Below are 14,363 nucleotides of genomic sequence, written 5' to 3'. Positions count from 1 at the left end.
TGCTTGATTTATATTTAGGAACAAATATTTTACATTTAAGCATATTTTATGAATAAAACAGTTTATAAATTCATAAGCTTATCCTATAGAAAGCAAAAATTAAAAATTCTGCAAGAAAGATTAAAATGAATTGAAAAATAGTATTAATTTTTGTGAATTTAAAATTATTTAGATTGAAATATTCTAATTTTAAATAAATTAAATTCATTAATTAGAACTCTTTAAATTTCTACTTCATTTATTTATTTTGATTTTGTTTAACTCAATAGAATATATGGGAATCAATTTGATTGATTTCTATTTGTGTCTAATTTGCATATATTAATTTATTTTTTTTTACCAATTAATTAATTATAAATAGTTAAAAATTTTTTATTTTTTAGAGAATATTTGTATTATTCTGTCATAATTCAAGTTTACTATTGTTTTATCTGATTAATTATTTTTTCTTTCTTTTTACAGAATTTAGAAAAGAATAAGGTTAGTAATTAAAGGAAAAAATTAATCAAATATTATACAAATTTTTTATATTCTAAAAATTTCAAATAGTATTTATTTTGAATAGTAAAATGTTAGAGGATATTTTAAGCGGAATTCCGCCAATAACTAGGACTATGTGTGGCATGATACTTCTACTATCAGTCATGACATATACAGAAATAGTTTAACCATACAATCTATACTTTAATTTAAAGCTGATAGTTTTTAAGTTTCAAGTATTTTTTTAGTTTTTAAAATAAGCAACTCTGGAAATAATAGCTAAACTAAAAATAAAAATATAAAATAGGGATGGAGATTATTGACTGACTTATTTTACTTCGGAGAAATGAAGCTCATTACACTCTTTAAGATTACTTTATTGTAAATAAAATTACACAAATTATAAAAATATATTCAAGCAAGATAATCTTAAAAATTTAAGAATCTTGCAATAGCTATAAATTTACAATGACCTTTTAAATTTAAATAGTTGCAGATTTTCAAGCAAATTAGAAGATCAGACATTTAGGGGAAATACAGCAAATTATTGTTACTTTTTATTGATTGGAGTACTACAATTAACAGTAAATTTATCCTTAAAATATTTCTACTAGAATATAAAATATTTAAATTCTTAAATATTAAGGTTATAGCTTCATTATTTGGATTATTTAATTTATCTGGCTCTTTTGAAACAATGATTTTGTATTTATGGTGCAGAAGAAATAAAAATGCAATGTTTCACGTTTTTGGTTTGATACCAATATAAGCTCCTTATTTAGCTTGGTATCTATTTATTATAAATATTTGCTAACTTTTCAATCAAAAAATTTAATCAAAAATTTTAGCTAGTTATTCAACACGTAATTGTTAATTAATAGGTTTTTTATTCTCATGCAGTTATTTTTGAACCAAAGTGTTGTTAGTGATTTAGCAGGAATAGTCGTTGGACATGTATATTATTTCTTCTATGATGTCTATCCTAAGTTACCACTTAGTACTGGTGCTAACATCATGAAGACTCCTCGCTATTTGTAATAATTGAATAATCAAGATTTTTATATTAAATATATTTTTAAATAGTGTTAAGCTTTGCAAGTTGTTAAAAATAACAGACGAAAAGATTCCAGATGATGAAGATGCAAATGAAGAAAATGTAGGTGATGATTATTTTGCCGCAGAAGATATTTAAAATTAAAATGCTTAAGATGAGTTCCTATTTTGATAAAACAAAACACTAAACACAAATAACTTATTACTAATTTCAAATTGAAACATTGATGGAATAAAAACTAAAAATTAAGTAAGATAATCTTAAATATCCTAAAATCGAATTAATAAATAAATAAATAAAAAATTACTTTATAAATATACTAACATTATTTTAATTAAGTATTTATATGTATTTCCCAATTAGTATTAAAGAAAATTATTCTAAAGAATAAATCTGAATCTCTCTTCAGAAAAATAACATCACTAATATTCCAAATTAAGCAATAAAATTACTATAAGGAATTTATTTTTTATCATGCAAATAACATCACTAATATTTTTATTTAAGAAAATCATTATTTTTAATCTTAAATATTTATCAAAATTCAAATAAAATATTTAAAATTAATTTAAAGCAATAAATTGTTAAAAAAGCTATCCAATTAATTTTACAAATCAGAATAATTCTACCAGGTTTAAGAGAAACACTGTAAAGAATAATTTTGAAATAAAATAAAAAATAATTAAAACATCTACTTATGAAAGTAAATATTAAAAAATTTTGTTTTTTCATATTTTTTACTATCTTTAAATCAGCTATTGCAGAATTTTTTAAACTTGAATGAGAAATTAGTAAATATTTAAATAATCTATAGATTTTACATTCCTTACTTTGATAGAATATTTTGGAATATATTATGAGAGATCACTGTTTTAAATAGATAAAAAAATAAAATTGATTTTGTTTTTAATTGTAATTTTAATAAGATTATATCTATTTTAGAATCATACATGAAATAAATTGTCTTTTTATTCAAAAAATACAGTGAGTAACAAATATATATTTGTTTATTTCTGATATTTATTTTATAAATGATTGGATTTAATTAAAAGAACACAGTTGATGTTATTGATAGCAATAAATAAAACATTGGTTTCAATAAAATATCAAATCCATTTGAATTTTATTACAAAAAAGGAAGTCTTCCTTATGATCTATGGAAATTTTAGCAAAGATGTGATTAGTTAGAGGAATTAGGCATTTTATAACCATAAAATGATGGAGATAAAACACAATTAAGATACGAAGATTTAAAATTACCAGAATTAATGCCATACAGGAATCACACTCCTCCTTATTAGAAAGAAAGGTATAAATAGAATATGAAAATGAAATCGCTTGATACAATTTTAAAGTACAAGCGAGAACATGAGAAAGTATCTTCATTTCAAATGAAATAGTATGAAAAACCAATAAGATTTTATAAAGATTATTTTAATGGAGATTCAAAAATAGGAAAACAATAATTAATTCAGCAATCGTATAAAAGTTAACATGACACTCCTAAAAGTTAAATTTAATTCATGAATAATATTCCTAATTATTATGCTTCTAAAGAATCTAGTAGTCCTTTAAAAAATTTACAAGTATCAAGCTTACATTAATATAAAGTAACAGCTAGTGAGAATGAAAATTATATTAATTACAATATTTACAATAATGATTTTCCTTAAGTTGTTAATTCCATCAAAAAATAATATGAAGATTATAAAGAGCTCATTTCAAGTGAACCATCCTTTTTTTAGAGAAGGAATGGTGGAAATTACAAATCTGTACCTCTTGCTGCCTAGCAATATGATCCACCCTCTATTCCTAAAATTGAAGAGCCTTAATTGAAACTTATAGCGCCAATAATGCCTGTATTTGTTCCTATTAATGAAAAATTACCTTAAAATTATATGATAAATATGCCATTAATGCCTAGTCAAGAAACTTAAAATTTTGAAAGTTAACCCACTACTAATAATTCCACAGTTTACACGGATGCTAAAAAATTATAAAATGGTAAATTTGCTAATGGATAAAATTAAAACCGGTTTGTTGAACCTATAGCAAGTAGGTATTCTTAATAAAATAGATTTGAATCTCTAAATAAAAAATACAAACCTGATTTACTGCCAAAAGGAGATAAGGCAGGCTATAACATGAATCCACATTCAACAGCTGTTAACGTTGTATATTAAAAGTAAATAAATAACTAATTAAAATCTATGCAAGAAATAGAGGATAAAAAGTAGAAAGAAGAGCAAAAGAAAATAAGCTAACAATAGCTAGAGGAGTAATATGCTAAAAATCTATCAAGAATATTTAAATGATAATTAATAAGTAACGCAAATGCATACATTATCTTTATGGTTTAGAAAATTAAAATAGAATAACAACAATAACTAAGCTAAAAAAAGTTGTAAAAAAAATAAAATTAATAAAAATGCCAGGACATGCTATATGATATTCATGTTTACTATTAAAATTAAATTGAAAATCAACACTTGTTAAATGAAGTTAAAAATGAGCACACTTTCTCTATCTCTTTAAAACCAAAAAATATAATTAATATAAAAAATTAATCAAATTTAGGTGAAAGAAAATTTAGAAAGAAGAACTATAATTGAGTTGTCGAAATGTGATATCATAAATAGATATTACGCATCATGACTCTCTATTTTATCTTTTAGTTTTTAAGTTTACAAACACTTAAATTTTTAATTGTACTAATATATACCTATTTATTATTAATTAACTTTCTAATATTCTTTTCATTTTTATTTAATATAATTTCAAAACTCATCATCAATCATCATAATTAATTAAAAACAAACAAACAAATAAATAAATAACAATATATTCCTATTTATTTTTTTCTTTAATCAAAACTATAAATCTATATTCATTTCATTCCCACAAAAATCCGTATAAAGAATAATAATATAAAAAATATTATAAACTAACAAATTAAATAAGGATTCATCAATTCCTAATTTATTCTAAAAACCATTTTTAACTTATTTTATAATTCATCTTTGAAATGATTTCCAAGCCTTGGGAAAAGAGAAGTAATTAATTCATTATTTATTTATAAAGCTTCTAAGCAAATCAATATATTTATTCATGAATTATGTAAGCTTGTTTGACTTACTTGTAGAAGTTTGCTAGAAATATTTATTAATTATTTTTATCACTGCGATTTATTTAAATATTTTTGTTAATTTAGGATAAGTAGATTCCAATTTAACAGCTGCTATCCAATCAAACGCTACTAATTTACCTCCTGTACCTGCTGCAGATTAGCTAGCCACTGATACTACATCTGCATTAGTACCAACAAATAATACTCTTGGAACTGACTCAAGTCAATTAGCAACAACTTCTGCAACTAATGGATTAAACTCAAGTTTAGGTACTTCAAGTATGGGAACTATGGGTGGATATGGCATGGGAAGTAGCTACGGAGGAATGGGAAGTAGCTATGGAGGTTATGGAAGCTCTATGTATGGCGGTGGATACGGAAGTAGTATGTATGGTGGCTACGGCAGCAGTATGTATGGAGGATTAGGAAGTAGTATGTACGGAGGAGGCTATGGTAGATATGGCATGGGAATGGGTATGGGAATGGACCCTAATTAATAAGGTTTTATGCAAAACAGTATGATGTTCTTGAATTCTTTTGGTTTTGTAATCTAAGCTATGGGAGAAATAGCACGTACAGTTGAAATGAATGCATAAGGATTAGTTCATCTATTTTAATCAATGTTTAATCTTGGACTTAGAATGAAAGGATGGGGAATAGACTTCTTTTAATTTATGAAAAGAATGTTCAAGAAAGTATATGAAAAGGTTGTAGAATTTGTTCAGTAAAAAGGAAAATTCCTGTTTATGGGAAACTCAAACAATAATGTAAAAATGAGAATGAGATTAGTAAGTACTGCCATAAGAGTTGTTTTAGTTATGTTCATCGTTTCTATGATTCCTCTGCTTAAAAATATGCTTAAATAAGATTCAAATGAAATACTTTTTAACAACATAAAAAACTAAATGTGATTAATCAATCACACTAATGTGATGATTGAAAAGCGAAAGATACTAATTAACACATACATACATGCATTTCAAAAAAGATACTATAATTATTTATAAAATTATATTAAAATTTATCAAAAATATAAAAATTCTTTATTTAGAATAATTCAGCACTCTTATATAAATATATTATATATTATTTATACTTACAATGTAAATAATTAATAATCTTAAATTTGTTAATATTTTATTTTTATATAAAGGACCATAAAATAAATACAATTTTATTTCAATTAAATAAAAAAAGATATACTAGCTTAAATTAGTTTTTTGTTTTATACAGATACAATTCAAAAAAAACATTATTTTTTTATTTATAATTCTAATAATTAGTAACTGATTAAATTTTTTTTTCATTCAAAAGTTTTTGTAATATCATAAATCAGATAAATATATAAAAACTAATTAGAATATTTTATTTATTTTTAACTATTTATTTTCATACTGCTTTTTTTTAATTGGCTTAATTATTATATTATAAAATTAATTAGAATATTTTATTTTACCATATTTTAAAACTATTTATCTTTTTATTTTAATAGTCGTGTAAATGATATACTGCCTAACTCTTGCATTTGTTTAAGCTTAAAATTATTATTTGACATCTCAGGAATAGGTTTCTTTTCTTTTTTTAAATTTATTTAACTTTTTAATAAATATAAAGTTAACATATAATTTTATATGCTTGTAAAGCTATTATTTAAAAAGATATTTAATTTTTATCAAAGAATGCTTTTAATTTTAGGCTTAATTACAAAAAAAAGTTGGATCATTAAAATATTAAGTTTGAAATAGTTGTATCTTTTATAACTTTAAATAATTGCAAACAATAATAAAATTGAATTGTAATTTAAAACTATTATTTTCCAAGCTAGATTTGTAGAATAGAAGATTTTCCAGTAAAAAACATTTGATTTGAGACTTTGTTTAATAAAATCATAACCTTATATGCAAATAAATATTTTTCTAATCTCTAAATTATAAATTTTTAAGATATATATATATATGTATAATGTATCTTATTTTAGAAATTCAAATAAAAAGTTTTAATAACTAATTTTATTAATATTTTATAAGATTTAGAAAACAAAATTAATTACATTGCATTTAAATCATATAAAAATAAGTTAATAAATAAAGTTATTTTCACTCAAGATCACTATCATAATCATCCAAAGGATCTTCTCTCTTTTTCATTATTCTATAAAACTCATTAAAATTTAAACACCCATCTCCATCTCTATCTGCTTCTTCAATCATTTCATATAATTCTTCATCACTAATTTCCTCTCCTATTGTAAATAAATTTATTAGAAAATACTAGTCAAATAACTTTTATATTTACCTATTTCAGAAGCTATTTTTTTAAGATTTTAAAATGAAATTCTACCCTATCTTTCTTCGTCAAACAATTAAAATATTCTTTCAATTTCTTCTTTTGTATCTTTTGAACCCTAATTATTTTTGAATTTAAGTTACATTTAATATTTCTCTAATTTTAAATGATAGGTTTATTTACAAGTTTTGGTGCCATTATATTTGTGAATTCTTAAAAATTAATGCCTTCATTTATATCTTTATTTAATTCCTTATATATCAGAGTAATTTAATCTTTCTTAACATCTAATCCAAATGCTCTCATTATGGCTTTCAACTCTCTCGAATCTATTTCTCCTGAATGTTAGGTATCAAATAAGTTAAATGCTTCCCTAAGTTCATTTAGGGTTTCTTCGTCTAATTACCTAACATTCTTTGTTTTTAAAAACTTCTAAGTGTTTAATATGTTTCCGCTCTTCTTATAATTGTTTATCATTTGTAGTGATTTTTAAATTTGCAATTTTAATTGTTTTTATATTTGAAATTTATTAAATAATTGATTAAATGATTGATTAATAAATTGATAATAAGCACACAAATAAAATTACATAGTTATAATTTGATTTTTGTTAATCAAAATCTTTCCAGTTGATTAATATAAATTCAAAATAATTTAAAAATAAATTCATAATTTAAGTGATTATAAATAATTTGAAATAGCATATCAATTATTATCTAAAATATATTATTCTTTCTTTATTATCTATCATAACTAAAATACATTTATTGCTTTTCTTAATTAACCATAGCTTAAAAAGATTTAATCTCTTATATTATGATCAAATTATGAATTAAATTCTTAATTATCTTACACAATAATATAAATTATATTCAAAAATAATAATAATAATTTAAAATTAATTTAGGTTATTAAGCAAATTTTGGTAATTTATTACATTTAAATTTATTTTTAAATTAAGTAAAACCCTAAAATTTTTATTATTTTGTTTCTTTATTTATAAAATTTTAAATTAACATTTTTAATTTAAATATTTATTGTGTATTTTTGTTTTAAAGCAATATTTTTTTAGCTCCTTCCCACCAATCACTCAGCATAGAAAATTAAATTTAAAAAAAAATAAATTGGAATAGGTTATAAGCTTTAACAATTACCGAGACTATATTTTATTTCTTAATTTTAATTTTTTTAAATTAAAGTTAATTCTTTAAAATAAAATTTTTTTGTAGCTTGGTTAATCTCTATATTTTTTATAATAACTTATCTGTTTTAAAGTATTGATAGCTTTTTGAATATTTTGAATGCTTAAAATTTATATTTAAACCACTTGTAATTCAATAAAACTTTTATTTTTTTTCAACTGAAATAGACTTCATCATTTGTAGATTTAATACTCATGCAATTTTTTACACGTTTGTAAAATATAGGTAATTGTTAGTTTGTACGTATATATGCATAATGAAATAATTTAATGTGTATATAAATTTTGATTATTTTAATACCAGAAATGATAATAAAACAATTAAAGCTGTTTCTACTACAATATGCTCTTTTAATGAATATAAATATTATGCAAAATGCAATATATTGGTTAAAAGAACTTTTATAAAAAAATAATAAATTATAAAAGCTTAAAAATATCTTTTAGCTATCAATTTAATATAAATAAATAAACTTAGCAAATCATTAAAATAAATTATAGATTCTAAATTTTAAAATTTCAAATAAGATAAAATGGTAATCATTTTGCATTCAAATTATATAAGTAGAATCTTATTTTATAAAATTTAATAATATAAAGTCAGGATAATAAGCCATGATGCCAATGAAAACTCTAAATTTGCATGCAAATCATGAAGGAATGATAGTAATATATTTATTATATTTCAAATCATAAAAATGTAGCAAATGCCATTAATCAAATATGAAATTTGCTTTTAATTGATAAGTATATTTTCCAGTAAAAATAAATATATGTAAAATTTATAAAAAAGCACGATGCTTAATACGATTACTACGGAAAGAGATTAGCTACCTGCTCTAATGATGGAAAAATTCATATTTTTGATACTTCTGGTAGAAATGATGGAAATAAAGTTACTATCACTACTGAAAAACACGAAAATCCGTAATAAAAAATCCATTTTAATTTTATTATTAAAGTTAAAATTAAAAAATAGCCATAGTGGTCCCATTTGGAAAATAGCTTGGGCTCACCCTCGTTTCGGAACACTTTTAGCATCTTGCTCATTTGATAAAAGCGTAAAACTATTATTTAATTAAAGGATAACAAGAATTTAAAATATTTAACAGGTCGCTATTCATAGAGATATGCTTTCATAAAGTTAATAAGGAAGTTGGACTAATGTTTGGAAAAAATAATTTGATGGATCTATGAATTATCTTTAATTTAGTCCTTGGGAATGTGGTCTTCACCTCGCTGCTGCATCTTCAAGTAAACAAATATATTAAAAATAAATAAAGCTTATATGCAAACACGTTTATTCAATTTAAATGTAAAAAATATATATAAATAATTAAATGAAAAGGTGGCAAAGTATGTATTATAAGCTAAAGATAAAAAGACAACACTTTCTCCTCTTCTGACTGGTAAGCTCATGATTTAGGTGTTAATAGTTTATCATGGTAACCATACCAACTTAGTGAAGAAATGACTGTATATTTTAGCAAATTTTTTATTATAACAAGGTACATATATTATTCTTAAAAAAAGGTTGATTAAATTGATAAAAGCTTGGTCGTTTTCCCAAAAATAGTAACTGGTAGCTGTGATAAAACATTAAAAGTCTGGAGTATTTCAATTGAAAATGATAAATTAAACTACAAAAAAATAATTGAGTTGAAGGATATCCATTAAGATTGGATTAGAGACGTTGCTTGGTGCCCAGCTATCGGAAATTCTTATGATTTAATTGCAAGTTGCTCAGAAGTAATAAAAAAACTATTTTCAAGTTAATCTGAGTTTTAATTAATTTAAATAGGATTCTAAGGTTGTACTTTGGAAATTGTATCCTAACTAAACTGAAGATGGTTATGATAGAGTTGAACCAACAATTTTAAAAGGTAATTTTGAAGGACCTGTATGGAGATTAAGCTGGTCTCTTACAGGAAATATGTTAGCAGTATCTGCAGCTACTTAAAATAACGATAATTAAGTTGTTGTATATCAAGTAAAAATTATTTTTATCATTTGAATATTTAATTTATTTAACAATTTGTGACAAATTAATAGGAAAATGATAGAGGAGAATGGGAAATAATCAACAGTATTGACTAAGATGAAGATAATGGTGCTAATTGAGTGATTTGTGCATTAAATATAATTTTAAAATTCAATTTATAATAAAAATAAAATTAAATAATTTTTCTTAATTTAGTTATTTATAAATATTAATTCTACATAATAAATCAAATTAGTCTTAATTTTCATTTAAAAAAGCACTTTAAAATTATTTTAATTGTTTTATTTTTAGTTTCAACTAAAGTGAGTGTTTATTCAGTAATTATACCCGTTTTAAATTACTGATTTTAAAAACTCCTTAATTAATTAATTAAAAATATTTAATCTTAATTTTTTAATTATTTTTTGAGACAATTATTACTATGTAAAAAAATATGAAATCAATCAAATCTTTACTTTATTTGTTACTTATTTGTATTTTATTAACTCGCTCTATCCACTAATGTAGAAAAATTACAAAAAATCAGAGTTAGTCAGCTATACAAATGCTAGATGAAGAAACTGATGAAGATTAAAGCAGTAATTCTGACAGTGATAGCAGCGAAGAAAATGGTATTATAATTTAATTATTATTAAATTGATTATTTCATTAAAAATTCAATTAAAAATATCTTAAAATTTACAAGAATAAGAAAAAGATGGTGGTGATGATGATGGTGAAGCAGATTAAAGTAGTAAAGAGGATTCTGCTGAAAAAGAAGATGAAGATGTAAAAGAAGAAGAGGAACAAGAGAAGGATGAAAATGATAATGATGATAATTAAAATGAAGAATAAGAAGACGAATAAGAAGAGGAAGAAGAAGAAGAAAATGAAGATGATGAAGAGGATGAAGAAGAAGAAGAAAAAAATGAAGATGAAGAAGAAGAAAATGATGATGAAGAAGAAGAAAATGATGATGATGAAGAAGAAGAAGAAAATGACTATGATGAAGAAGAAGATAATGATGATGATGAAGATGAAGAAAGTGATGAAGAAGAAGAAGATGATGAAAATGAAAATGAAGATAAAGAATTAGAATAAGAATAAAAAGAAGATGATGAAGCTGAAAATGCAGAATAAGATAGTAAAAAGAATTCAGAAGAAGAAGATGAAAAAGATAATGATAATGATAATGATGAAAAAGATTAAACAGATCATGATATTAAAGATATAGAAGAAAATGAGGATGATGAAAGTGAAAATTAAGATGATATATTAAAAGAAAAAATATAGAATTGGTGTAATGAAAATAAAAATTATGAAGAATAGGGCAAGTTTGATGATATTATTATAAAAGCAGATTTTTGTTTGAAATAAATAGACTTTTAAGTAGAAGATTAAGATCAAAACAAAAAGTAGTTTAACAATGCTAGAATTTGTATTAACTAAATATAATATGATGACAATTTAATAAAAGAAGATTTTATGAGATTAACTTTCTGCTTTTAGTATGATTATCTTAAGTTGTAAGAATATGAATCATAAGAAATCTCTCCAGTTGTTAAAACTTGTTTTGAAAAGTATTAAATGGAGTATGATTAAATGCATTTAGCTTTTATAGAGTAAATACAAGAGATGTGTGAAGGAAGCACTAAATATTCCAGTATAGAGTAGTGTGTTTTCTCTATCTCAGGTTTAGACTCAGCTGAATAATAATAAGGTATTTCAGTTTATAATTGCATAAAAAATCGTAGTGATCAGCATAATGATATTTATCCAACATGCTATCAAATGCATTACAATTCTTTTGATGAAGTTCATGAGTAATTTAATGAGTTAGTAGAATTAAATTGTAGTGATGAGTTAGACGAAGTTATTTAAACAAAAATAGCTTCTGCTGAATTAAGCTAAAAAGTAACAAAACTAAAATAATGCATAAATGATATATAAACTGAGAATCAATTACCTAAAGATTAATATCTAGAAGTAGCTGATTGTTATTAAAGAGGATTAGAAGAATTATAATTCAATTTTTTATCTAAAAATTTAAAAAATGAAAATAAAGTTTAGTAAAAGACAAAAAGACATTTTTAAAAATGATAATTTTAACTGTATTCTATTATTTATTAAGCCCTATTTATATTTTTAAAAATTTAAAATACATTTAAAAAATTAATTTATGTATTCTAAAAAAAAAGATAAAATATAAAATATTTCTTATTAAAAGTGAAATAGATTAAACTAAAAAGTTTAAATAATTAATTTAACAACTCTAAAATATAATCACTATAATTTTTTGGAAGTTTTTAAATTTTTAGAAATAAAAAGAAAGCTTAAGAAAGTTTTTTATTTAAAATTATTTTTTTTAAAATATTATAAAGAGTAAATAAGAAAATTCAAAAATATTATTTAAATTAAATTAATATCTCAAAAATATATTAAGACAAATTAAAAAATGTTTTTAAAAAGTAATTTTACAATAGAAATTTGATTAAATGATTTGGAATGCATAGAAAAAACAATTTTGCATTTTAAATCTAAAAAAATTAGTTTTCAAATTAAATATTTTATTTTATGAATCAAATAAGGTATATCATAAATCTACCATGTAATTAAATACTAAATAATAATTAAAAAATGGGGGGCACTATAGGAGTTGAACCTATTAAATATTAAGGAGGAATTATTACTGCTCACCGGAGCTAGCGCCCTTAAATTAGAATTTCCTATTAAATCTTAAAATAAGATCAACTTATAGTGACTTTTATTTTTATAGACACTTATAAGAAAACCACAATAAATCATAATCAAAATAATAGTAAAATGATAATATTAAAAATTAAAAATATATTTTTTTTTTAGATTGAGGATTATACTTATTATTTTTTAAAAGTTTTCATATAGAAATAAAAGAATTAAATCTATTTATCATTTTATGGTTTAATTTATAACAATAGTCATTATAGTAATACAATTACTGTATATTAATTATTATATTTTTTCAAAAAATGGGGGGCACTATAGGAGTTGAACCTATTAAATATTAAGGAGGAATTATTACTGCTCACCGGAGCTAGCGCCCTTAAATTAGCATTTCCTATTAAATCTTAAAATAAGATCAACTTAAAGTGACTTTTATATTAGTAGACACTTATTAGAAAAATACTTTTTTATAATAATCAAAATAATATTTTTTAAATAAATTGATAATATTAAAAATATATTTTGTTTTTTAGATTGAGGATTATACTTTTATTTTAATATTTTTCAAATATAAATGTTAAATTGAAATAAAAATAAATATTTATTTAAAAAATAAAACATGTTGTTTTATCATTTTAAGTTTTAATTTTTAATTTTATTAATTATTTTAATATAATTACTACAGATTAATTATCATTCAAAATATAAATTTTTAAAAAATGGGGGGCACTATAGGAGTTGAACCTATTAAATATTAAGGAGGAATTATTACTGCTCACCGGAGCTAGCGCCCTTAAATTAGCATTTCCTATTAAATCTTAAAATAAGATCAACTTATAGTGACTTTTATTTTTATAGACACTTATAAGAAAAACACATTAAATCTTAATCAAAATAATAGTAAAATGATAATATTAAAAAATATATTTTGTTTCTTAATTTATTATTTTTTTAAAATGTTTTCTTTTTTAAAGATTAAATACAAAAAATAAATAAATTTTATAAATGAATGATGTTTTTTTTACTAAAAATAATAACACTTATTGTAATACAATTACTGTAGATTAATTATTATTAGAATTATAAAATTTAAAAAATGGGGGGCACTATAGGAGTTGAACCTATTAAATATTAAGGAGGAATTATTACTGCTCACCGGAGCTAGCGCCCTTAAATTAGCATTTCCTATCAAATCTTAAAATAAGATCAACTTAAAGTGGCTTTTCTTTTTATAGACACTTATCAGAAGAACACTTTTTAACTAATAATCAAAATAATAGTTTGTAAATTAATTTAAAATGTTAAAAATTAGAATTTAAAAATATATTTTGTTTTTTAAATTGAGGATTATACTTATTATTTATTTTTTAAAAGTTATCTAATATAAATATTAAATTCAATAAAAGTATTTATGTTATCGAATCAAGTCACTTAATCATTTTTTCATTTTATGTTTTAATTACTAAAAAAAATAATAATTATAGTAATACAGTTACTGTATATTAAATATTATTCAAAATATAAATTTTAA

The 14,363-nt window shown here is 21.7% G+C and overlaps 6 protein-coding genes across 6 annotated transcripts; 5 read left to right on the top strand and 1 right to left on the bottom strand. All coding sequences in view use genetic code 6, as the record gives it.

Annotated features, from left to right (window-relative positions):
* Positions 1–569: 569 nt before the first annotated feature.
* Positions 570–1,705, top strand: TTHERM_00194360 (derlin-2 protein; the record flags this gene model as incomplete). The annotated part of the gene is made up of 6 exons (XM_001017189.3): positions 570–716; positions 788–861; positions 971–1,064; positions 1,127–1,266; positions 1,362–1,514; positions 1,564–1,705. The coding sequence occupies 6 exons, from the start codon at positions 570–572 to the stop codon at positions 1,703–1,705; spliced, it is 750 nt and encodes a 249-aa protein (XP_001017189.2).
* An 854-nt stretch (positions 1,706–2,559) lies between these two features.
* Positions 2,560–3,849, top strand: TTHERM_00194350 (hypothetical protein; the record flags this gene model as incomplete). Its single annotated transcript, XM_001017188.2, has 1 exon — positions 2,560–3,849. Exon 1 carries the CDS (start codon positions 2,566–2,568, stop codon positions 3,847–3,849), a length of 1,284 nt encoding a protein of 427 aa, XP_001017188.1. The 5' UTR covers positions 2,560–2,565.
* Positions 3,850–4,559: 710 nt separating this feature from the next.
* On the top strand, positions 4,560–5,572 carry TTHERM_00194340 (transmembrane protein, putative; the record flags this gene model as incomplete). Its single annotated transcript, XM_001017187.3, has 2 exons — positions 4,560–4,587; positions 4,746–5,572. The coding sequence occupies 2 exons, from the start codon at positions 4,560–4,562 to the stop codon at positions 5,570–5,572; spliced, it is 855 nt and encodes a 284-aa protein (XP_001017187.2).
* Positions 5,573–6,757: 1,185 nt separating this feature from the next.
* On the bottom strand, positions 6,758–7,424 carry TTHERM_00194330 (EF-hand protein; the record flags this gene model as incomplete). The annotated part of the gene is made up of 3 exons (XM_001017186.3): positions 6,758–6,903; positions 6,957–7,065; positions 7,131–7,424. 3 exons carry the CDS (start codon positions 7,422–7,424, stop codon positions 6,758–6,760), a joined length of 549 nt encoding a protein of 182 aa, XP_001017186.1.
* A 1,257-nt stretch (positions 7,425–8,681) lies between these two features.
* TTHERM_00194320 (protein transporter SEC13) lies at positions 8,682–10,269 on the top strand (the record flags this gene model as incomplete). The annotated part of the gene is made up of 9 exons (XM_001017185.3): positions 8,682–8,684; positions 8,749–8,814; positions 8,942–9,075; positions 9,128–9,209; positions 9,261–9,402; positions 9,497–9,624; positions 9,682–9,897; positions 9,950–10,138; positions 10,201–10,269. The coding sequence occupies 9 exons, from the start codon at positions 8,682–8,684 to the stop codon at positions 10,267–10,269; spliced, it is 1,029 nt and encodes a 342-aa protein (XP_001017185.2).
* A 245-nt stretch (positions 10,270–10,514) lies between these two features.
* On the top strand, positions 10,515–12,229 carry TTHERM_00194310 (hypothetical protein; the record flags this gene model as incomplete). Its single annotated transcript, XM_001017184.2, has 2 exons — positions 10,515–10,761; positions 10,836–12,229. Exons 1-2 carry the CDS (start codon positions 10,572–10,574, stop codon positions 12,227–12,229), a joined length of 1,584 nt encoding a protein of 527 aa, XP_001017184.2. The 5' UTR covers positions 10,515–10,571.
* Between the last annotated feature and the right edge of the window lie 2,134 nt (positions 12,230–14,363).

The sequence above is a fragment of the Tetrahymena thermophila genome, assembly GCF_000189635.1.
Source record: "Tetrahymena thermophila SB210 genomic scaffold scf_8254617, whole genome shotgun sequence".
NCBI lineage: Eukaryota > Ciliophora > Oligohymenophorea > Hymenostomatida > Tetrahymenidae > Tetrahymena > Tetrahymena thermophila.
This window is presented reverse-complemented; position numbering and strand designations above follow the sequence as displayed.